We start from the raw sequence: 25923 nt of genomic DNA, 5'->3' as shown, positions 1-25923 counted from the left end.
AGCATGGTGGTGGCTGCATCATGTTATGGGTATACTTGTCATCGGCAAAGACTAGGGAGTTTTTTTAGGATAAAAATAAATGGAATAGAGCTAAGCACAGGCAAAATCCTAGAGGAAAACCTGATTCAGTCTGCTTTCCAACAGACACTGGGAGTCAAGTTCACCTTTCAACAGGACAATAACCTAAAACACAAGGCCAAATATACACGTTAAATGTTCCTGAGTGGCCTAGTTACAGTTCTGACTTAAATCGACATTAAAATTAAAATATGGTAAGACTTAAACATAGCTGTCTAGCAATGATCAACAACCAACTTGACAGAGCTTTAAGAATTTAAAAAAGAACAATGTGTAAATATTGTACAATCCAGGTGTACAAAACTCTTAGAGACTTACCAAGAAAGACTCACAGCTGTAATCACTGCCGAAGGTGATTCTAACATGATTGGACTCAGGGGTGTGACTACTTACGTAAATTAAATATTTCTCTATTTGTTTTTCAATAAATTTGCTAACATTTCAAAAAACATGTTTTCACTTTCTCATTAAGGGGTATTGTGTATATGAGCGAGAAACTTTTTTAAATACATTTTGAATTCAGGCTGTAACACAACAAAATGTGGAATAAGTCTAGGGCTATGAATACTTTCTGAAGGCACTGTATATGCATTCAGCAACCAGCCCTTTTCTGAACCTGAGAAGTATTATGATTCAGGGTCTGAATATTGACAGATATTAGCAGAGGTTCAATGTGCTTCTGTCTTATCAATAGAAAGTCCTTGAAATTGGTTTGTCCACCAATGATGATCCCAGTCATTTTCTGTTCTCAAACAGCAGCAGCTTTGAAGTTCAAACAGAGTGTCTCTCCTTTTTGTCGGGGTTGAAATTCCTGTCTGCAGTCTCCTCTCTACAGTGAACATGTGTAAGAGCCAAATTAGGCTCAGAGCAGTGTGGGCACATCATTTAGACTGGCTTCAGCCCGGGCATGATTTTTTGGCTCCAGTGCTGAGACGCTATTAATTCCAACTATGTGCCCGCCTCTCCCCCTCCCCTTCTCCCTCAACCTCTCCCTCAGCCTTATCATCTGGGCTGGGTGGAGCTTAGTTAGACCACACAGTACAGTATGGCAGCAATGGAAATTAATTTTGCTGCTCCTCCAATACACAATACCCGGGATTCCATGGCCCCGTAGGCGCCAGAGTAAGGCCCTTATCACAGGGGTGGGCAACATACGGCCCCACAGACCAAATTGAATGTGCTTGCGGTATGGAGCCGGGGGAGGTTTGAGTAAAAAAAAATCTACAATTATAATAATAATAAAATAAAATGGGGGGGAATATTATTTTGGGTAAAAAACCACTCCAGGCCACTCTTGAACATCTAAAACTAGATAAAAAGTATGTAGAAATTATAATGGACCTCTACATTTTCAAATAACTGCCCTTTTTCTAGCCCACAAATTGCTTTTGACGCGAACAAATCGGTCCCCCAAAAAATCTTTGCGGCCCTTGGCTGAATTTTTAAATCCCGATGTGGCCCTCGAGACAAATTTTTGCCCACCCCTGCATTATCAGGTGATAACACAGTCACTGCATCAGGGTCCATCACACACAGTTCCAATAACTGACTCACCCCTGGTTTGTTCAATGTCATTTCAGCAAGCCATGACACCCACCATCTCAGATTGTTCTGAAATCATTTATGTAGTTAGAACCAGATAAGATTAGCATTCCTTCAACATTATTTTGTTGAAATATATCTCTGGGAAATTAAGCTAATAGATTTTTACCCAAATTGGCCATTTTAATGTATAGCCCCCATATAAATATTCAATAGTAGTAGTAGTACCTAATAGAATAGTACCTAATATCTGATTTGGACCAAGCTTTTTTCTAATAATGAGTAAGACATGAGGAATGGAATGGCAAGATGGCGGACTGAACACAGCAATGTAGATCACCTCAAGATAAAAATGTAATATTCAATATCGGTAAGTTAGACTAAATATTAGCACTTCACAATCTGGTGGGTAATAACCTTCAATCTGCATAACACCACAGAACAAATTATAAGACTAGAGAAATGTATTGCCAAATATTACAAAAACAAGCAACACCCAAACATGACGGAGAGTAAGACAGGGGAACCTATCTCAAAACGAAAATGTGGCTCTTCTACAGACAGACGATTTAATCTTTTCACCACCAGAAATGGTAAAGGTCGAAACCGATCTGTTGAAATCAATAAATGACAAACTGGGCAAACTTGAACTAGTCAGTAAGGATAGAAAAGAGTTGAAGACCTTGAGATGAGTGACCAAAAAGCTGCGACATTGGAGAAAGACACAAACAAGCTAAAAGGGACAGTCAATACGATTGAAACCGATGTTAATGAACTTTAAAAGGAGAACATCGTTCTGAGAGAAGCCATACAGACTAGATCCATAAGAGAGAATCTGGTACTTACAGGTATCCAAGAGAAAGAAGAAGTTCCTGAATATGTAGTTAGAGTTCCTCCTTACAGCGCTTTAGCTTCGCGTGGGATCTATCGACAAAATCCAACTCAAACGTGTACACCGCTTCGGACAGAGAGGGCAGAGGTATGAACGCCAAATCGTTGCCAAATTTGCTTTCTTTAAAGATAGAATATTGGTTAAAAGCCTGGGTAAAAGCTGGCATGAAAATAGGCATAAAAATGCTGGCATGAAAATAGGCATAAATGACCAGTTCCTGAAGGAAATTGCAGAACAGGGCAAAGTTCTGTATCCAATTTTCAAGGAAAATAGATTGAAATGGAAACGCGTAGCTCTCGTAGTCAATAAAATGTATATTGATAACCAATTGTTCAGAGACACAAAGACTACTCCATGGCTATTCTAAAAATGAAGCACACAATACTAGCCTTGTTATGGATTGTAATAATACGTATAGCTTTTCTATCTATCTTCAAATATAACTAATTGGAACACAAAAGGACTATTCAACATGGTGGAGATAAAAACACAGCAGACAGAAGGCACAGTATGTGGGTATGTGTGGATGTATTGAGATGGATGGTGTGTGTTTTTTGGTGTTTAGGAAAGTGTGGCGTTGAGTGAGAAAGGAAATGGTTGCATTTCCCAGAACCAATGTATGTCTGTGAACAGGTGTCGTGAGAGAGCTTTCAATTCTGTGCAGATGAGGGATATACATTTTATAATGAATTTTACATCTTATTTATTTAATTATCCTATCATGGTGGAACAGCATTTTAAAATAAATTACACACCTAATTTATTTATTGACCTATCATGGGGAACTACATTTTTAAAATAAATTATACATCTAATTTATATATGGTCCAACACTACCGTACAAAAGCTTGGGGCCACTTAGAAATGTCCTTGTTTTGAAAGAAAAGCAATTTTTTTGGCCATTAAAATAACATCAATTGATCAGAAATACAGTGTAGACATTGTTAATGTTGTAAATGACTAATGTAGCTGGAAATGGCCGTTTTTTTTATGGAATATCTACATAGGTGTACAGAGGCCCATTATCAGCAACCATCACTCCTGTGTTCCAATGGCACGTTGTGTTAGCTAATCCAAGTTTATCATTTTAAAAGGCTAATTGATAATTTGAAAACCATTTTGCAATTATGTTAGCAGGGCTGAAAACTGTTGTTCTGATTAAAGTAGCAATAAAACTGGCCTTCTTTAGACTAGATGAGTCTCTGAAGCATCAGCATTTGTGGGTTCGATTACAGGCTCAGAATGGCCAGAAACAAAGGACTTTCTTCTGAAACTCGTCAGTCTATTCTTGTTCTCAGAAATGAAGGCTTTTCCATGTGAGAAATTGCCAAGAAACTGAAGATCTTGTACAACGCTGTGTACTACTCCCTTCACAGAAAAGCACAAATTGGCTCTAACCAGAATAGAAAGAGGAGTGGGAGGCCCTGGTGCACAACTGAGCAAGAGGACAAGTACATTAGAGTGTCTAGTTTGAGAAACAGACACCTCACAAGTCCTCAACTGGCAGCTTCATTAAATAGTACCCGCAAAACACCAGTCTCAACGTCAACAATGAAGAGGCGACTCCAGGATGCTGGCCTTCTAGGCAGAGTTGCAAAGAAAAAGCCATATCTCAGACTGACCAATAAAAAGGGCTGTCAACTGCATCCCGGAGTCACCTCTTCACTGTTGAACACTGTTGTTCAAAGGAGCTAGCCAACAACACAGCTAACTCAATCACTTCAAACTGAAGATGGAAAGACTGCAAACTAGCTGCACTTTGTTTCGTTTTACCTTTTTTCAATTGATATTTCTTTGTATGTATCCATAAAAAATTATGCCAGATGATTCATGATTTCGGAGAGACTATCAAGGCACAAGGCGAGACCCAGATGGTTGGAGTCTTACAATGTTTATTAATCCAAAAAGGGGCAGGCAAGAGAACAGGCAAAACGTCATGTACAGGCAAAAGGTCAAAACCAGTACAAAAATCCAATAGGTACCAAAGGGCAGGCAGATTCAAGGTCAGGGCAGGCAGGATGATCAGGCAGGCAGGAAAGTAGTCCAAAGTCAGGCAGTGGTCAAAACCGGGAAGACACGCAAAAGAGAATAGAAAAGGAGTACGGGGAAAAGCACGCTGGTTGACTTGAATAAACATACAAGACGAACTGGCACAGAGAGACAGGAAACACAGGGATAAATACACTGGGGAAAATAAGCGACACATGTAGGGGGTGGAGACAATCACAGGGACAGGTGAAACAGATCAGGACATGACAGAGACAGACAGCAAGGTTTTTCAAATCTCCGCTGTTGAAAACTAAATGTTAGTCTAAAAGAAATGTGAGACAATGTCTAGCTGCTTTTTATAGTGGAGATCAAGTTTATAAATTGCTTGGCTGGGCTGATGAGACAGTGGATTGCGCAGTCAGGTGGAACAGAATAAATATGCATTTTAACATCCTAGATTTACCTGGTGGTAACTTAGACACAAGCTGGAATGCGTTTTTAACCAATCCGCATTCAGGATTAGACCCACCTGTTGTACAGAACCAGTCAAATGTTTGGACAAACCTACTCATACCTGGGTTTTTCTTTATTTTTACTATTTTCTACATTGTAGAATAATAGTGAAGACATCAACACTATGAAATCACACATATGGAATCATGTAGTAACCAAAACAAGTGTTAAACAAATCAAAATATATTTTATATTTGAGATTTTTCAAAGTTGCCACCCTTTGCCTTGATGCCTGCTTTGCACATGCTTGGCATTTTCTCAACCAGCTTCATGAGGTAGTCACCTGGAATGCATTTCAATTAACAAGTGTGCCTTGTTCAAAGTTAATTTGTGGAATTTCTTTCCTTAATGCATTTGAGCCAATCAGTTGTGTTGTGACAAGGTAGGGTTTGTATACAGAAGATAGCCCTATTTGGTAAAAGACCAAGTCCATATTATGGCAAGAACAGCTCAAATAAGCAAAGAGATACAACAGTCCATCATTACTTTAAGACATGAAGGTCAGTCATCGCGGAAAATTTCAACAACTTTTAATGTTTCTTCAAGTACAGTCGCAAAAACCATCAAGCCCTATTGTGAAACTGGCTCTCATGAGGACCGCCACAGGAAAGGAAGGGTTACCTCTGCTGCAGAGGATAAGTTCGTTAGAGTATACAAGCCTCAGAAATCAGCAATTAACTGCACCTCAGATTGCAGCCCAAATAAATGCTTCACAGAGTTCAAGTAACAGACACATCAACTGTAGCTGCATTTGCATTTGTTTAAGTTGTTTTCTAGTGACATTTATTTGGATACATCCTTAACAATGAGCTAATGAGGCGCGATTTCACCTGGCATAGAAAATGTGCTCACTTGTCAGAACACTGTTGTTCAGAGGAGCTAGCTCACAAGACCGCTAACACAATCACCTCAAACTGAAGCTGGAAAGACTCAAAACTATCTGCACTTCATTTCATTTGACCTTTTTTCAATTGACATTTCTTTGTATATATCCATAAAAATGCCAGCTGATCCATGATTTAAACTGGCTGAAAAATGCTGTTCTCTGGACTGTCTTGTCATGACATGTTCATTCCTATGGGACAGCAGGAGATCAAATTTGAATATTGAAACAATGTTGCCAATGTCGGAGAGACAGACAGCAAGGTTTATACAAATCTCCGCTGTTGAAAACTAAATCTTAGTCTAAAGAAATGTGAGATAATCTCTTGATGCTTTTTATAGTGGAGATCAAGTTTATAGACTGCTTGGATGGGCTGATGGACAGTGGATTGCGCAGTTAGATGGAACAGAGTAAATAGGCTTTTTAACATCCTAGATTTAGCTGGTAGTAATTTATGGAATAGACACTGGCTGGAGTGCGGTTTTAACCAATCAGCATTCAGGATTAGACCCACCCGATTAGACCACCCGAATTAGACCCATCTGTTCTGACCACTAGATGGTGCTGTTCCTACTATTAGGTGATTTATTTTTTATGTCAAATGTATAGTTCACCCAAATTACAAAATTACATATTGGTTTCCTTAAGCAGTTTATGGACTACGTCTGATAGAAACCCATGCTTTGGATTTGTTTACCTGGCCACTGTTTCAAATGGGGGGGTTGTTCTTTAAAAAAGAAACTTGGAACAGCACCATCTATTGGTCAGAACTTGGTAATATTAGGCTGTAGGATGGGACATAAATCAAACAACTTAAAACTTATTCAGGATTGGTGGGTCCCCTGTGGGACGGTTGAGCTAACGTAGGCTAATACGATTAGCATGAGGTTGTAAGTAACAAGAACTTCTCAGGACATAGGCATATCTGATATTGGCAGAAAGCTTAAATTCTTGTTAATCTAACTGCACTGTCCAATTTACAGTAGCTATTACAGTGAAATAATATCATGCTATTGTTTGAGGAGAGTGCACAGTTCTGAACATGAAACGTTATTAATAAACAAATTAGGCACATTTGGGTAGTCATGATACAAAATTTAGAACAGAAATGCAATGGTTTATTGGATGTCTGAAACGTTGCACATACACTGCTGCCATCTAGTGGCAAAAATCTAAAATGCACCTGGGCTGGAATAATACATTATGGCCTTTCTCTTGCATTTCAAAGATGATGGTACAAAAAAATATATAAATAAATGGGGTTTTTTTTCTTTGTATTATCTTTTACCAGATCTAATGTGTTATATTCTCCGACATTCCTCTCACATTTCCACAAACTTCAAAGTGTTTTTTTTTTCAAATGGTACCAAGAATATGCATATCCATGCTTCAGGGCCTGAGCTACAGGCAGTTATATTTGGGTATGTAATTTTAGGCGAAAATTGAAAAAAATGTGGCTGATTCTTATTAAATGACAAATATCTCTGAAAAGGGGGGTGTCAACAAATTCACTGGGAATACTTTACATAGGATGAAGAAACAATGCTCTGAGCCACAGCTAAACAACAAACAATTTCAGACCAATCTGAGATGGTGGGTGTTGAAATCCTCTTGCTTGTGCTTTTGAAGGTGGAATGACCCCCCTTCAACGTACAGGCCTTTACAGGGCTGTTTCAGCAACATGTGACACGGTCCCTGGTCCCATGCAGCCAGTTTGTTTATTTTGTTGTGTGTGTCTTGTTGTCACATGGGAGTAAATGATGACAGCCAAATCAAAATAAAGATGTTACTGTAAAACCATGACGAGTGATGAAACTGTTCCTAAATCAGGGCACCCAGGCTGGGAGGGAGCAGAATAGTGTATTGCTAACAGGATTTAAGTGTGTCATGGCTGACAGATCTGCAACGGTAGGTGAGAGGAAGAGAGGCTGCGGTACTCCATGGCGTGGCATTAACCTTCAGGAATAATGGGTATTACTGGCTGTCACAGATACAGATGCAGTCATTCTGAAGCAGCTGCAGTCCATACATGCACTACTGTTTGGGCCTTCATTGATATTGATGTTGTATTGACACTCTCCCCAGTCCCACAGTTTTTGCAGTGTCCCCAGAAGCACATAAAACATTAGAACTATTAATTATAATAGCTCCCTGAACCATGAGACCACAACATCAGTTCATCACTGTCACCTCAGCCAGCCTTGGATTTATCCTCATTTTGTGCATCCTGCTGCATTACGTTGTGTTGCATAAATAGGACACTAAGAGAAAGGGCTTTGGATTATGCGTTTTTATGCCAACTATACTCTTAACTCGTCTGGCTATACTATTAACAGGCAGTATTACATTTAGTAAATTGTGTTAGGTTGGTTTTTTTGGTTATACAATCATCTTCACATCCCCAATGTGTCATAATCAAAGTAGTCTTGTTGTATTGATCATTCTAGACATATAAGGGTGTGATTAAATCAGTGAAAAATATTTGTACAGGCACGATCAAAATCAAGGAAACTGTCAAGTCAATTGCAATGTGCAAAAACAGGGGTAGTAATAACATCAGATTATTCTTTGTCTGAGAAAGAGGTGTTTTACTGACCATGCCACACACAGTAATGAGGCTGATGCAACAGATCAGACCTTTTAGCTTAAAATGTTGATTCAGTTTTATTTCTTCATATGATAAGCTCGACAATGCGCACTGCACACGCAAGACGTTTCATGAGACAAATATCGGTTTGAAATTAAGAAAGAGGGGAGATCTAAAGATACATCCACTAACATGGGTTGCTAATATGACTAAGATTATGTCTTTGGCTGCTGGAAAATAAAATAACGTTGATTTGAAAAACAATAGAGCATGAGAAAAATGATGGTTTCAATGGTGTGTTTATAAAATAATTTTCTCAACATTTCTATGGTTATATTTTGGGCTAGGCTACTTTCAAACAAGGTAAGACATGACTCATAAAATGACAATAAAGTTTATGGTTATATAGTTTCAAACCGCCTCCGCTCAAACCGCCTCCGCTCAGATTTAACTTAGGTGATGAGCGGTGCGCAGCACTGTCTTTCACTCAGGTCTTTTGACCATTTGATCTGAATGAACCGTACCTCCAGTATGTCGACAGAATCAAGCCTTTATCCTTCATTATATTTGTCAAATATGACTGGTGTTTAGCCTATATTTATGTCATTAAAAGTCTCATTGAAGCTTGGCTACATTTTCCTCTTCCTCATGTCAGCATCTGTTTGGACATGAGGCTGTAGCCAATATGCATATCACATACGCTTTGACATGTAGGCTTTTTTATTTATGTACTTGAGAGATTTAAATATTATTCCAATGTTGGCCTCCCTGATCAAATTCTGATCTGAGTAATTGTTTGATATTGTGATTGTTGTGTGATTTATTCTTCTTGTCCGACAATTTTTTGGACTTGTCCCGGACAAGAGGACAAGCGTTAATGTGGAGACCTAGGTTAGTTTTAATATAGTCATGTGAGGCTGATGAATGGCTCAGACATGATGAGATGACACTCCAGATGGGGATGGATTAGTTGGTCTGTCGCTCATAACAACAGCGAAATTGAGATCAATCCATTCCCCCTGGTGAATAGATTCCCATGTTGTTACGGTAACTGCAAATACTACATTGTTCCACCTGCAAGCGACTGTGTACTTTACCAGCTAATGTTCCACTTGGCCTGAATAGAAATACGTTGTATTAATGTGTGGATTTTGTGATTAGTAATTTGTATGCATTTGGTGATGATGGTTGGCAGGGTTGTTGTGACTAGGACTAGATGCTGTTAGATCTGGCGTACAGAGGAAAGGTGCTGTCTGTTTGCAGTTTGATATAATAAACACACTTTACCAGAGCACCTCACACAGTAATGATGTATTATTATTCTTTAGAACAATGCTTTAATAACCCTGACCTTTAGCCCAGCACTTGTGAAGGGTTCATTTTTTTTTAGCTCCTTAAGACAGCCTGAGGGAGAAGCTAGATTATGAAAGATGACATTGGCACACTTTTTGCTAAATCAAGCAGTGAATCAATTAGGTGTGTTGGTGGGTCTTTAGCTGATGCTCTGTCATTGTCACACAGATTGTGAGTCTTCCTTCATCAGCTTTTCAGCCTTTCTGATTGACAGGAGAGGGTGTGAATAATAATTTTTGAATGGTAAAGAGGCTTTGCCTTGCCAAGTTAATGTAACACACAAAGACGTTTTCTAATTAGTATATGGGTTCATGGTATTTTCTTATGCATGTATTAGTAATATGCATGGCCTGCTGGTCTTGTGTATATCATATGTTTTTGCTATTGGTTGAAGTAAGGAGATTGGAATATGGTTTAAATATGTGCAAGTTCCATTACATCTAAAGGCCAAATCTTTCTTCAGGGTTTTAAAACATTGTGATTGTGAAGCAACTTTTATGAGTTGATGTTTCTAAAGGAACCAGACTGAGCCTAGGTGTAAAAGTAGAGGGAATAAACAAAGTGGATGGCAAGCGGTACCGGAGCACCACGTCTAGGTCCAAAAAGCTTGTTAACAGCTTCTACCCCCAAGCCATAAGACTCCCGAACAGCTAATCAAATGGCTACCCAGACTATTTGCATTGTCATCGCCCCCCCACCCCCTCTTTTACGCTGCTGCTACTCTCTGTTTATTATCCATGCATAGTCATGCTAACTCTACCTACCCTGTACATATTACCTCAATTACCTCGACTAACCTGTGCCCCCGCACATTGACTCTGTACTGGCTCCTGAGTGGCGCAGCGGTCTAAGGCACTGCATCTCAGTGCTAGATGCGCCACCCGAATCCAGGCTATATCACAACCGGCCGTGATTAGGTGTCCCATAGGGCGACGCACAATTGGCCCAGCGTCGTCTGGGTTTGGCCGGTGTAGGCCGTCATTGTAAATAAGAATTTGTTCTTAACTGACTTGCCTAGTTAAATAAAGGTTCAATAAAAATTATTTAAATAATAATATAGCCTCGCTCCTGTTATTTTACTGCTGCTCTTTAATTATTTTTTATGTGTGTTTTTTACTTAACACTTATTTTTCTTAAAACTGCATGTTGGTTAAGTAAGCATTTCCCTTTAAAGTCTACACCTGTTGTATTTGGCGCAATTGTATTTGATTTGAAAAGCTCTTCTAACCAAGAGAACATCTGATATGCCATGAACAGCAATAGGTTAGGAGATGTTATTGTAAACGTGGTAGTTGTCATTGTAAACATGGGAACACATATTCATTCCGTTGTTATATAACCAGGGAACTGTAAAGTTCTGAGGGTGTTGATTGGTAGAACATATTAAAGTGTAAGCCAACTGCGATTCACAGACAGGAAACCAATAGACTGAACAAGGATGAGGTAGCGACTGACTGTTGTGGTTGGAACTTAAACATGGATAAGCAGCAATGTAGACTGGCTACTTCTTAAACCGAGTTCAAGTCTATCCATTAGATAATGCATATCCAATGATCACTGGCGTAACACACACCCCTGCAAGGCAGGGAGGCCCACAGGCAGGAAATTATCTTTAAAAATGCAGAATTCTCTCAGCCTCTACAATATGTGTAGAATAGCATGAGATGAACTATAAAAATGCACGTTTTTTTCTCCCTGCCCTTTGGCAATATGTGTAGCAATGCTATTTGCCCCATGGTGAAATGTGTAGAATTGCTCAGACCTTGCGGGTGGGGGGGTTATGGCAAGAAACTGAGGTACGCCACTGCCAGTGATATCATGTTGCTTGATGCATCTTAGCAAGAAGAGGGCAGAATAAGTGGATTTTTCCAACAATTGTATACTGAGTGACTAGGGCTCTTAAGGATGAAAAAATGCTTTTAAAGAAAGATAAGATCATTGGCAGACTGATTCAAATGTCTGATAACCTGACACCAGGTCCACATGCTTCATAATAGTCTACTCAGAAAAAATGGGCTTTTAGAAAGTTTTGCCCCCCAAAAAATTAAGTTGCACACTTCTAAAATATATTTTCAATCAATACACTCTTGACCTTAGAGCAGACGATGGTCCTCACCCCACGGAAATCTGAGAGTTGTTGTTTTCTCACTCTAAATTCTTACCACAAAAATAGTGTAGCAGACAACAAAGTACTCAATACCATCATATCCAGAGATGTACTGTATATCGGATATAAATGCATTTAACTGACTGTTACAGGAGGATTTCACTGTGTTAAAGATAATTGTTGAAATCCCTGGTTTACTTGTTTGTTTACTTAATGCAATGTAATTTAGATGCAGTGTAGAGGGTCTGTAGTGTCTGCTAGAAATGTATCTGATTCTAACTGTAGCAGCAGCTATCAAGCAGCAGCTATGATGTGGTTAAACAAACATTGGGTTTACTTCACTTTCAGTAGATTCATATTGACTGGAAATATGGTGACGAACCGATTACAAACAAAAAATAAACGCATTGATTAAGTATTTTCAAGCTGGAGAGAGTGCTTGTCCATGAAATAGATGTAGAAGCGTTTGCTTCTTGATTATCCATAAAAAGGTCTCCCAGAAGTAGGTCAACCACTAGGTACCGTAGAGTATCTGGCAACACGTTGCCTCAAGTGGGCCATAATGTACTGTAAACAAATTGGTATCAATAATACACCCTATTTGTATTCCATTGTACAATAGCAGTAGTGGTAGTTGTTGTGTTTCAGGTGATATACTGTACCTCCCTTCCCAGTCTCAGAACACCAGTCACTTTAGCCCCCAGCCTTATTCACCCAAAAAGAATGCCAAATCCTTTGAAAGCCCACACTGGATTTCAATATTTTTCAATAACAAAGGTGGGCGTTAGCTATACCAGCTACACAGATCCCATGGTTTAGTTTCAATGTGGCAGCGTTTAAAAAAAAATCATAAGCATTTTCCACCACGTTTGTGGCAGTTCTCAACTCAAACATATGTCTCCAATTATCGACCTCCCGTGTGGTGCAGGAATCAAGCTGCCACACACGAAAGCCCTCTCCAGAGAGAACAAGAGCTGTCCGTACAATCATTGCATAGGCCGTGTACACTCCGCGTTATCAGTGCGAGACGGCATGGAGGCTGCCAGGGCTGTTTTAATGAGGAAGCATGCGTGAAAGTGGCAGAAGCAGTCATCTGTGAACACACGTACGCTCAGGCAGGACCCACATATCAGTCTCTCTGATGTTGAGCAACTGGCTGTGGAAGCCAGGGAGCGGCACCAGGCACCCAGTCATCCAGGCATCCCAGGCAGACACAGCTTCCTCCAACCAGCACTGGCCAGGCTAGGCTGCCCTGGATATGCTGTGTTTTGCCTCAGCAGCAGGGACCAGAGATAGATCAGGGTCAAGAGCTTCTCCTCAAAATTAATGTTTTCCCTTCTTTATTTTTTTAAATACATTGGCCGAGGTATTAACGCTGGGTCAGACCTGGTGACTGGTCAATTTATCATTTTATTTCCCACCTTTTCCCCAGGGCATCCACCTAAGCTTGTGCTGTGAAATGTTACATGATACCCAGGGTAATAGCTTTGGACTCCTGGCATCTGAAGTAGCATTCTTTTTGTCTGTGCCATAAATTATTTGGTCTCTCTCGTTCAGCAGTGAATTCAACTCACCAGGCCGATGTTTGGGGGTCGAGGATTCAATGAGGTAACCTAGACATGATTCATTTACAGAGGGCTTAATCAATCTGGATGATTCATCTATTTAGCGTTACTTTTAGACCTCTCATATGCATAGGTATCATGTAACAGTGTCAGTGTTCCATATATGTTTTCTACCATAGAAAATGTATATTTGCATTTAAAATTATGCTTTGAATATATTTCACTATGACTATATAACAAAAAATATTGTGCGAACACTACAGCAATGCAACTACCACAAACAATATACCTGCAGAATAAGAGGTTTAAATATTAGACACAGTAACAATCCTCCCCCTACTGTTATCCTAAAGTTGCTCTCAATATGTGGAAACTGGAGAAGACCTGAGGTAATAGTGGTTAATACTTCCATCAACAGCATCACACAAATCAAAAGAAATGGTTAGATTTGCTCCAACCCAGTGTTTCTAGCAGTCCTGCCTCTAAAACTGGAACTAATCCTCATATCCAACATGTGAAGGTAGCCAACCACTTCCACCACACTCACCCTCAACACGGGGGCCCCTCAGGCATATGTGCTTAGTCAACTCCTGTGTGATAGACAAATTACATATTTACCTGATCTATATGATATTAATGGTTAACAATTAATATTTAACTAATAGTAAGACATTTCTGTCCTACTAGTGTCTGTGTTTTTATGGTCTCCACTATAGTTCCCTGCAGCTAATCTGGGCGTATGGTCACTGGAGATGGCTTGAGCCGATAAATGAGTTAAAGACTGCATTACATAGACAAGAATGTGTTTTACTAGAGATAGCTTAGGAGTAGAACAATCCCTCATTGTCTCAAAAGCATCCTTGCAACTGGGAACCTAAGCCAGGGTGGGGTTAAGACAACAACCCTATGTAGATAACGACAGGATGAACTCAGAGTTGCTTATGATGCCCTATTCTGCATGGGAGGGGTGGAACCAACCATGACTGAGCATTCTTAGTGTCAGCTATATAAAGAACTCTGCATTTGTGTAAAGGTTAGGCTACTCTGCCCAACAGTCAAGACTGTGGGGTTGACTAGTCTCATTATTACAATAATTAATCAATATTAAATAAAGATGATTGTTTGAAAAAATGACAAAGTCTCAGTATGAATTTCCACGACACCTGTACTCTCTGTTCACCCACGACTGCTTGGCCACGCACAACTCCAACATCATCAAGTTTACTGACGATCACTGATGGTGATGATGATTGTTTGAAAAAATGACAAAGTCTCAGTATGAATTTCCACAACACCTGTACTCTCTGTTCACCCACGACTGCTTGGCCACACACAACTCCAACATCATAAAGTTTACTGACGATCACTGATGGCGATGAGACAGTCTACAGGGAGGAGGTCAGAGACTTGGCAGTGTGGTTCCAAGACAACAATCTCTCCCTCAACATCAGCAAGACCAAGGAGCTGATCGTGGACTACAGGAGAAAGAGGGGAGAGCATGCCCCCATCCACATCGATGGAGCTGTAGTCAACATGGCCTCAAAAAGTTCTACAGCTGCACCACCGAGAGCATCTTGACTGGCTGCATCACTGCTTGGTATGGCAAATGCAGCACCCTCGACCACAAAGCACTACAGAACATCACTGGGGCCGAGCTCCCTGCCATCCAGGACCTTTATATCAAGCGGTGTCAGAGGAAGGCCTGAAAAATTGCCAAAGTCTCCAGCCATCAAAGCCATAGCCATTCTGCTATCGTCCGGCAAACGGTAACGGAGCATCGGTTCTCGGACCGACAGGCTACGAGACAGCTTCTGCCCCCAAGCGATAAGACTGCTAAATAGCCATAAGACTCCTAAATAGTTAATTAAATGGTTACCAAACTCTATCTGCACTGACCCTATCTTGCACTGACTCTATGCACACTCACAAGGCTAAATAGTGCCTTCTGAAAGTATTCATACCCCTTGACTTATTCCACATTGTGTTGCGTTACAGCCTGAATTCAAAATTGATTAAATATATATTTTTACTCACCCATTTACACACAATACCCCATAATGACAAAGTGAAACATGTGTTTATACATTTTTAACTAATTTATTGAAAATTAAATACATAAATATCTCATTTACATAAGTTTTCACACCCCTGAGACAATACTTTGTAGAAGCACTTTTAAGTCTTTCTGGGTACGTGTCTAAGAGCTTTCCACACCTGGATTGTGCAGCATTTGCCCATTATTATTTTCAAAATTCTTTAAACTCTTTCAAATTGTTTGTTGATTGTTGCTAGACACCCATTTCCAGGTCTTGCCATAGATTTTCAAGTAGATTTAAGTCAGAACTGTAACTTGGTCACTCAGGAACATTCACTGTCTTCTTGGTAAGCAACTCCAGTGTAGATTTGGCCTCCAGTGTAGATTTGTTTTAGGTTATTGTCCTGCTGAAAGGTGAATTAATTCCCCAGTGTCTGTTGGAAAGCAGACTGAACCAGGTTCTCCTCTAGGATTTTGCCTGTGCTTAGCTCCATTATGTTTATTTTCTATCCTGAAAAACTCCCCAGTCCTTAACGATTACAAGCATACACATGCAGACACAGCCACCACTATGCTTGAACATTTGGAGAGTGGTACTCAGTGATTATAATAGATTTGCCCTAAACACTTGTATTTAGAACAAAAAGGTATTTCCTTTCCACATTTTCTGCAGTATTACATTAGTGCTTTGTTAGCAACAGGGTGCATGTTTTGGAATATATGTATTCTGTACAGGCTTCCTTCTTTTGACTCTGTCAATTAGGTTAGTATTGTGGAGTAACTACAATGTTGTTGATCCATCCTGCTTTCTCCTATCACAGCCATTAAACTCTGTAACTGTTTTAAAGTCACTGTTGGCCTCATGGTGAACTCCCTGGGTGGTTTCCTTTCTCTCCTGAACTTATTTAGGCTTGACATAACAAAGGGGTTGAATACATTTCAACATTTCATTTTTTATTAATTTGTAAAGATTTTTAAAAAACAACGTAATTCCACATTGACATTATGGGGTATTGTGTGTAGGCCAGTGACCAAAAAAATCTAAATGTAATCAATTTTAAATTCAGACTGTAACACAAGAAAATGTGGAAAAATTCAAGGGTTTTGAATACTTTCTGAAGGCACTGTACATACACACTACACTGACACTCTCACACAATACCCACACACATTCACATGCATTACATACGCACACACATACTGTACATAACACACAAACAAACACACATACACTCACGCACACATACACACACACTTTTACACTCATCATATGCTGCTGCTACTCTGTTTTTCATTCTACTCTTATTATTATCTATCCTGATGCCTAGTCACTTTACCCTGCCTTCATGTACATATCTACCTCAACTACCTTGTACCGCTGCACATTGATCTGGTACAGGTACTCACTGTATATAGCTCCACATTGATCTGGTACTGGTATTCCCTGTATGTAGCTCCACATTGATCAGGTACTGGTACTCCATGTATATAGCTCCATTCTTGTGTATTTTGTGTTACTCGTGTTACTATTTTTCTTTTTAAAACTTTGCATCGTTGGGAAGAGCTCGTAAGCAAGCATTTCACAATAAAGACTACACCCGTTGTATTCAGCGCATGTGACAAATATATTTGTATATTTGTAAGTAAACATGTTGCCCAGCGTATTAACAGCTTCACCCCCAAGGTCACAGATACTTGCATTTACATGAAGCTGTTTTGTATTTTGGAATTTTAATTAGATCAAACTAAGATGAGTTCAAATGTACAGTGGGGGTTTCTGCTCTGCTCTCTATTTCGGTACGCTCTCTGTTATTTGGGTTTCTACTAGATGACACAGCCTTAAAGTCAGATTATATTTTTGGTATTCAATTAAGGTTGAGGTTTGGCATAAGGTTAGCAGTGTGGTTTAGGTTAGGGTTAAGGTTAGGTTTAAAATCCAATGTTAAGAAGTGAAATTGTTGAAATGGGCAGGGTTTAGCCATAATTGTGGCTGTGTTAACTAGTGACAACCTGTTATTTAGTACACTATGAAGGGTATGACGGGACCACTTATCATCCCACATCATGCATAATTAACTAGATGATGAGGGTGATATGTCATGCAATTAAGCTCAATGATGTGGTACAGTATGTCTCTATACAAGCAGTATTGACGCTAATGTTGTTCGAACTTGAGTATTTTGGTTGAAATATATGGATTTTTAAATTATGCATTTAGAGTTCTATTATTCATGGGAACATGTCTGGCAATCAGTTAAAAATATCCTCTGCAGTATCTCTGTGTCTTAAACGAAATGAGCCTTTAAATTTGAGGATATAATGTTGTCAACTGTAGAGTTTGTTCAGACTGCTGAAATAGATTGTTAACATTTTCCAGGAAAGCCTAAACACACACAGCATCTGTAGGATTTCAGTTTCATCTTATTTCACTGTTGAAAGAAATTACTTTTCATTTGTTGGTTTCATCATTGATTGGTCAGAGGAGTGAGTCCACTCACCTGGCTTCTCAGGCCCTGACCAGAGTCTAAATGAGAGATAACTGGCAGCAGACAGACAGCGCCCCTGGGGGCGTTGGCTGGCCAGCCCTGATGTAAACACTGTGTGGACCTGGACACAAAACCAATAGGTTCAAGGCTAGTCCCAGTCCCAGAGAAGCAGCCAACATGATGCCCTTCGGCCCACCAGGCTTACTAAGTGCCTGACTCAAACAGGATATCTCAACCTGACCTTGGGTGATAGGGGGGCAGGTAGCCTAGTGGTTAGACTGTTGGGCCAGTGACCGAAAGGTTGCTGGATCGAATCCCTGAGATGACAAGGTAAAAATGTGTCGTTCTGCCCACCAGGTTTATTACTAAGTGCCTGATTCAAACAGGATATCCTGACCTTGAGTGGTACAAGGCTGGATGGCAGAATTGTTTTGTCAGGTGGTTCACACGGACATAGTAAAGGAGTCCATTCTATAGGCTCTCCATGCCAAGGCAATCCATTTGCTGTGCTGTACCTCATAATTGTGCATTCCTGATACATATGAAATGCACAACCATTGTACTGGAGTAGGGGTGGCAGGTAGCCTAGTGGTTAGGGCATTGGGCCAGCAACTGAAAGGTTGATGGATCAAATCCCTGAGATGACAAGGAAATATCTGTTGTTCTACCCCCGAGCAATGCAGTTAACCCACTGTTCCCTGGGCACCAAAGATGTGGATGTCAATTACAGCAGCTCCCTGCACCTCTCTGATTCAGAGGGGTTGGGTTAAATGCAGAAGACACATTTCAGTTGAATGCATTCAGTTGTACAACTGACTAGGTATTTGGCTGTTGTGTGTCACAGCTGTTCTTTTCAGCTCCCAAGCCTACATCGACGGTCTTAGTTGAAAACCTACACATACAGTACCAGTCATATGTTTGGAGACACCTACTTATTCAAGACTTTTTTTAAATTAAAACTATGAAATAACACATATGGAATCATGGAGTAACCAAAAAAGTGTTAAACAAATCAAAATATATGTTATATTATTAAAAGTAGGCACCCTTTGCCTTGATGACCGCTTTGCACACTCTCGGCATTCTCTCAACCAGCTTCATGAGGAGGGCTTTTCCAACAGTCTTGAAGGAGTTCCCACATATGCTGCGCATTTTTGGTTGCTTTTCCTTCACTCTGTGGTCCAACTCATCCCAAATCCTCTCAATTGGGTTGAAGTCGGGTGATTGTTTTGGCCGGGGTAGGCCGTCATTGTAAATAAGAATTTGTTCTTAACTGACTTGCCTCGTTAAATAAAGTTTTTATTTTATGTGAAGGCCAGGTCATCTGATGCAGCACTCCATCACTCCTTCTTGGTCAAATAGCCCTTACACAGCCTGGAGGTGTGTTGGGTCGTTGTCCTGTTGAAAAACAAATGATAGTCCCACTAAGCGCAAACCAGATTGGATGGCGTATTGCTGCAGAATGATGTGGTAGCCATGCTGGTAAAGTGTGCCTTGAATTCTAAATAAATCACAGACAGTGTCACCAGCAAAGCACCATCACACCTCCTCCTCCATGCTTCATGGTGGGAACCACACATGCTGAGATCATCCATTCTCCGACTCTGCGTCTCACAAAGACACGGCACTTGGAACCAAAAATCTCCAATTTGGACTCATCAGACCAAAGTACAGATTTACACCGGTCTAATGTCCATTGCTCATGTTTCTTGGCCCAAGCAAGTCTCTTCCTCTTATTGGTTTCCTTTAGTAGTGGTTTCTTTGCAGCAATTCGACCATGAAGGCCTGATTCAAGCAGTCTTCTCTGAACAGTTGATGTTGAGATGTGTCTGTTACTTGAACTCTGAAGCATTTATTTGGGCTGCAATTTCTGAGGCTGGTAACTCTAATGAACTTATCCTCTGCAGCAGAGGTAACTCTGGGTCTTCCTTTCCTGTGGCAGTTCTCATGAGAGCCAGTTTCATCATAGTGCCTAATGGTATTTACGACTGCACTTGAAGAAACTTTCTGTATTGACTGACCTTCATGCCTTAAAGTAATGATGGAGTGTCTTTTCTCTTTGCTTATTCGAGCTGTTCTTGCCATAATATGGCTTTGGTCTTTTACCAAATAGGTATACCACCCCTCCCTTGTCACAACACAACACAACACAAGCTCAGACACATTAAGAAGAAAATAAATTCCACAAATTAACTTTTAACAAGGCACACCTGTTAATTGAAGTGCATTTCAAGTGACCACCTCATGAAGCTGGTGTAGAGAATGCCAAGAGTGTGCAAAGCTGTCATCGAGGAAAAGGGTGGCTACTTTGAAGAATCTCAAATTTAAAATATATTTTGATTTGTTAGACACTTTTTTGGTTACTACATGATTCCATATGTGTTATTTCATAGTTTTGATGTCTTTACTATTATTCTACAATGTAGAAAATCATAAATAAAGAAAAACCCTGGAATGAGTAGGTGTGTCCAAACTTTTGACTGGTACTGTATGTATTATATTTACATCAGGCAGTACTAATGGCAAAGAATGAAAGTAAATAGGAAAGCATACTGTGTTATTTATTACATAACTTATAGAAAAATTGTTTCAATGGCCAGTGTGTTAAAAACGTTAAATTCGTAACACCCTTTGAAACCTCAAGAGTATACTTTTGTATTAACATTTTACTGTGACCACATCTTTTTTTTGCAGAGAAGGGACTCTGTTGTGTTGTGTTGACTAATTTGTCATATTTTTCAATTAGCACAATTACAGAGGATGCTGCTCAATGCATGCTGCAACTAGCCAAATTGTTGCCTTGAACCTTTTCAAACTTAAATTTCAGAATTGGTTTTAAGGATGTAAGCTCCTCTAAGACGATTAAAGCTGCCTCATTCATTGGGATCGGAGAGTGTTGGAGGAATGCGGCAGCCAGCAGCATGTGATCTGGAATCTGCATTGCTTTGTGAGCTCTAAAGACTCCCAACTTGCAGTGCAAATCTCATCAAATAATACCCAGACTCTTGATTAAATTAATTGGCTATTATTATCATGCAGCACACATCTCTGTGGGGAGAAGGGGACTGATGACAGGGATAAAAGTAGTCACTCACTACACCATGGAGCCAGGCTGTTCACCATAACAATGTGATGAGAGAGTGAATAGACTGCTGTTGCAATCTGTTACTCCTTAATAGGAGCTCTGCTTCAATACCATCTTGGTCCCGCTGCTCTTTGAAGGATTTTAGTTCATAATTCACTCTTTTTGAACAAACTCACTGTTCAGACTCACTGTTGTCTACTATAGGCTACAGTATAGGCATATTGTCCAATAAGGAATGAATGGGTGTATAAAGATGACATACAGCATTTCATTCTCTCCCTTTGAAGGTAGTTCAGTAATAATATGCCTATTTGATTGTTATGAACAGCTTGTATCACAAGACCGGTCTCTTCCATAATGTCCAAGTCTGGTGAACGTTGTCATGAAGTGTAACATGTAATGTCAAGCTTATAATATTGTCAGAATAATCACATCTATGTCAACAAAGTGTTACTGCTGTTTCTTTGATACTGAGCTGTGCGCTAATGAATTGTCTCTCCTTCCCCTTCAACAGGGATTGCAGTGGACAAGCAAGGATTAGTCTACTTTGTTGATGGAACCATGATTCGCAAGATCAATGGAAAAGGAATGATATCAACTGTCATTGGTTCCAATGGCCTGACTTCCACTCAGCCATTAAGTTGTGACGCCCGCATGGATATTTCACAGGTAAGATGACTAGACGGCCCACACACACACACACGCACGCACGCACGCACACACACACACACACACACACATGCATTTACATTGAGCAGTACTGGCAGACTGAACGGACAGAAAAGTATTTCAAAAGCAATTGTTTACCCCTTATCTATGATTGATATCATCCTCTGGTTCCAAGGATCTTATCATGCAACAATTCCCTTTTAATCTATACACAGTCATATAGAAGTAGCACAGTTAAGTCATCAATAAGTAATGTAGCAAAGCATTAAAACTGATATTAGCGATGTACAATTAGACAATAATGTCCAAGAGAAAAAAAAGAAACAAGTTAAAACAGATCTTTTATCTATCTGACCTATAAAAATGGAGAGGCCTGATATCGAGAATGAAATTTCCTTTGAGACGTTCCCGCCACGATTAACTGGCCTTAGCGGCTGAATGCTCCCTCTCAATGGAGAGTTTTATTCTTGCTCCTGTCCCTGCTCTCATGAGCAACTGAGGCCCAGATAGAGCACGGGATGCACCCTGACTCAGAGAGCAATTATTCTCAGCCCTCAGACCTTGCCAAAGGAAACCATCTTTATCAGAGTGCAAATTAGGCTACACCATGACATTCAAGGGGTCAGCGTGTGTACGGATTTTTTTTAGCGGGCCTATAATAAAGGTAAAAATTCATTATCTTTTAATGTGGCATGAACACAACCAGTCATGATATTTTAATCTGATTGTCAAACAAATCACTTAAAAAAGTAGGCTTCCTCTCCATGTTTGTCCACTCCAAAATAATTCCAGCATCCAAACTGCATGTACAGTGCATTTGGAAAATATTCAGACCCCTTGACTTTTTCCACATTTTGTCACGTTAATGGATGAAATAAAAAAAAATCCTAATAAATCGACATACAATACCCCATAATGACAAAGCAAAAAGAGGTTTTTAGAAATGTTTGCAAATATATTAAAAATAAAAAGACAAACACCTTATTCAGACCCTCTGCTATGAGACTTGAAATTGAGCTCAGGTGCATCCTGTTTCCATTGATCATCCTTGAGCTGTTTTTACAACTTGATTGGAGTCCACCTGTGGTGAATTCAATTGATTGGACATGATTTGGAAAAGCACACACCTGTCTATATAAGGTCCCACAGTTGACAGTGGATGTCAGAGCAAAAACCAAGCCATGAGGTCGAACGAATTCTCCGTAGAGCTCCAAGACAGGATTGCATCGAGGCACAGATCTGGGGAAGGGTACCAACACTTTCTGCAGCATTGAAGGTCCCCAAGCACACACTGGCATCCATCATAATTTTAAACGGGAGAAGTTTGGAACCACCAAGACTCTTCCTAGAGCTGACCACCCAGCCAAGTTGAGCAATCGGGCTCCCAAGTGGCGCAGCGGTCTAAGGCACGGCATCTCAGTGCTAGAGGTGTCACTGCAGACCCTGGTTAGATTCCAGGCTGTATCACAACTGCCCGTGATTGGGAGTCCCATAGGGTGGTGCCCAGCGTCGTTGGGGTTTAGCCGGGGTCAGCAGTCATGGTAAATAAGAATTTGTTCTTAACTGACTTGCGTAGTTAAATAAAGGTTAAATAAAAAATGTAATTGGAGGAGAAGGGCCTTGGTCAGGGAGGTGACCAAGAACTGATATGGTCATTCTGACAGAGTTCCAGAGTGCCTCTGTGGAGATGGGAGATCCTTCCAGAAGGATAACCATCTCTGCAGCACTTCACCAATCAGGCCTAATTCACGTCAGAATTAGACGTTCATCCATGTTTCTCAAACGTCAAATTTTGAAGTTGTTCCAAATCTTCGAAGCATTGAGTTTAGGCATTAATTCCACATTTTTCAGGTTAGGGTTAAGTTTAGGCATTAACTCCAAATTCTTAAGGTTAGGCATTAACTCCGAATGGAGTAAGGTTTGGGATAGGCTTAAAACATAAATATCAAAAACAACTTTCTGTCGCTGGATTCGAACATGCAGCCTTTGGAACCTGAGGCAGATGCTTACGCCCATCCACAACGCCATAGCAAAAACTGAAACTTACTTGAAGGTAACAACACTCGCTGTTCCCCCTTGTGGCCGGTTTCCACGTCATCTCCCAATGTCTTCAGACATGGATGGACGTTGAATACTGACTTGTAACACAGGTGATCTGCCTGAAGTGGACACTAATACCACATATAAATAAATTGTTTAAACCACGACAGAGATGCGTTTGTTTCAATTGGAAGCTTTATTTTAATATAAGCTTTTATTTAAACAAATAGGAGAATGATTAAATTAGCATTATTTAGAGACTCCCCCAAAGTCTCATTCAGTGAAGCTGAGCACCCCCTTGGCTCCCCTGTAATTCACACACTGACCTTTATTAAGTTTTCACCAAAAGTTGTACAAATGCTGAGGCTGGCTAACATTCAGAGAGGGCTGCAGAGATATGCCCTACAGCAGTGGTCACCAAAGGGACTGGTGGTCGATCTCCAGGGCGTTCCTAGTCGATCGCAAAACATTTCTATAAAAAAACAATGATAAAGCCTTGCACTGGTTTCCCACAGTTCTGTTAACGACGGTGAGGGCAGGTGTTCAGCAGGCAGAAGTGAATGACACTGTCTACTGGTGTCGCTCCCGCTAGCTAGCAAGGAGGACTCAGGTAGGCGGGGACGAAATAACTCAGATTATACTTTTATTTCCCTTTTGACCAACATTCAAAAGTGTCACAAGCATGTAGTGCTCGAGGCGGGGGCATTCATAGAGGAACCAATGGGATGCTTGAGGGAATGCCCAGAATTGCAGGCTGAAGGTACAAACTCCACCTACTCGGTGACTCAGTTTCGCCGTCAGCTTGAAGACGGTGTCCCCTTTTAGGTCAATCTTAGCTGAGGGACGGTCCGACGGTGGAGGATGAGACTGAACATCAGATGCAGGACAATCAGTCCAGTAAAATAAAGAAAGCATGTTCTTTACAGTTGACGTGGGAAGTTTACATACACCTTAGCCAAATACATTTAAACTCAGTTTTTCACAATTCCTGACATTTAATCCTAGTAAAAATTCCCTGTCTTTGGTCAGCTAGGATCACCACTTTATTTTAAGAATGTGAAATGTCACAATAATAGTAGAGAGAATTATTTATTTCAGCTTTTATTTCTTTCATCACATTCCCAGTGGGTCAGAAGTTTACATACACTCAATTAGTATTTGGAAGCATTGCCTTTAAATTGTAGCGTTCCACAAGCTTCCCACAATAAGTTGGGTGAATTTTGGCCCATTCCTCCTGACAGAGCTGGTGTAACTGAGTCAGGTTTGTAGCCCTCCTTGCTCGCACACACTTTTTCAGTTCTGCCCACAATTCTATGTGATTGAGGTCAGGGCTTTGTGATGGCCACTCCAATACCTTGACTTTGTTGTCCTTAAGCCATTTTGCCACAACTTTGGAAGTATGCTTGGGGTCATTGTTCATTTGGAAGACCCATTTGCGACCAAGCTTTAACTTCCTGACTGATGTCTTGAGATGTTGCTTCAATATATTCACATAATCCTCCTACCTCATGATGCCATCTATTTTGTGAAGTGCACCAGTCCCTCCTGCAGCAAAGCACCCCCACAACATGATGCTGCTTCACGGTTGGGATGGTATTCTTCGGCTTGCAAGCATCCCCCATTTTCCTCCAAACATAACAATGGTCATTATGGCCAAACAGTTCTATTTTTGTTTCATCAGACCAGAGGACATTTCTCCAAAAAGTATGATCTTTGTCCCATGTGCAGTTGCAAACCGTAGTCTGGCTTTTTTATGGCGGTTTTGGTGCAGTGGCTTCTTCCTTGTTGAGTGGCCTTCAGGTTATGTCAATATAGGACTTGTTTTACTGTGGATATAGATACTTCTGTACCTATTTCCTCCAGAATCTTCACAAGGTCCTTTGCTGTTGTTCTGGGATTGATTTGCACTTTTCGCACCAAAGCACATTCATCTCTAGGAGACAGAACGCGTCTCCTTCCTGAGCGGTATGACGGCTGCGTGGTCCCATGGTGTTTATACTTGTGTACTATTGTTTGTACAGATGAACGTGGTACCTTCAGGTGTTTGGAAATTGCTCCCAAGGATGAACCAGACTTGTGGAGGTCTACCATTTTTTCCT

The 25923-nt window shown here is 40.4% G+C and overlaps 1 protein-coding gene across 2 annotated transcripts in view; it reads left to right on the top strand.

Annotated features, from left to right (window-relative positions):
- Window positions 1-25923, top strand: part of tenm1 (teneurin transmembrane protein 1) — a 230956-nt gene that overhangs the window by 185749 nt on the left and 19284 nt on the right. For both annotated transcript variants that reach the window (XM_029691557.1, XM_029691556.1), the window contains exon 23: window positions 21630-21784. In XM_029691557.1, the coding sequence (XP_029547417.1) occupies window positions 21630-21784 (155 nt within the window). The remainder of the gene's footprint in view (window positions 1-21629; window positions 21785-25923) is intronic.

Source organism: Salmo trutta, chromosome 15 (assembly GCF_901001165.1).
Source record: "Salmo trutta chromosome 15, fSalTru1.1, whole genome shotgun sequence".
Taxonomy (NCBI): domain Eukaryota; kingdom Metazoa; phylum Chordata; class Actinopteri; order Salmoniformes; family Salmonidae; genus Salmo; species Salmo trutta.
The sequence above is the reverse complement of the archived record's forward strand: the minus strand, read 5'-3'. Positions and strand labels throughout refer to the sequence as shown.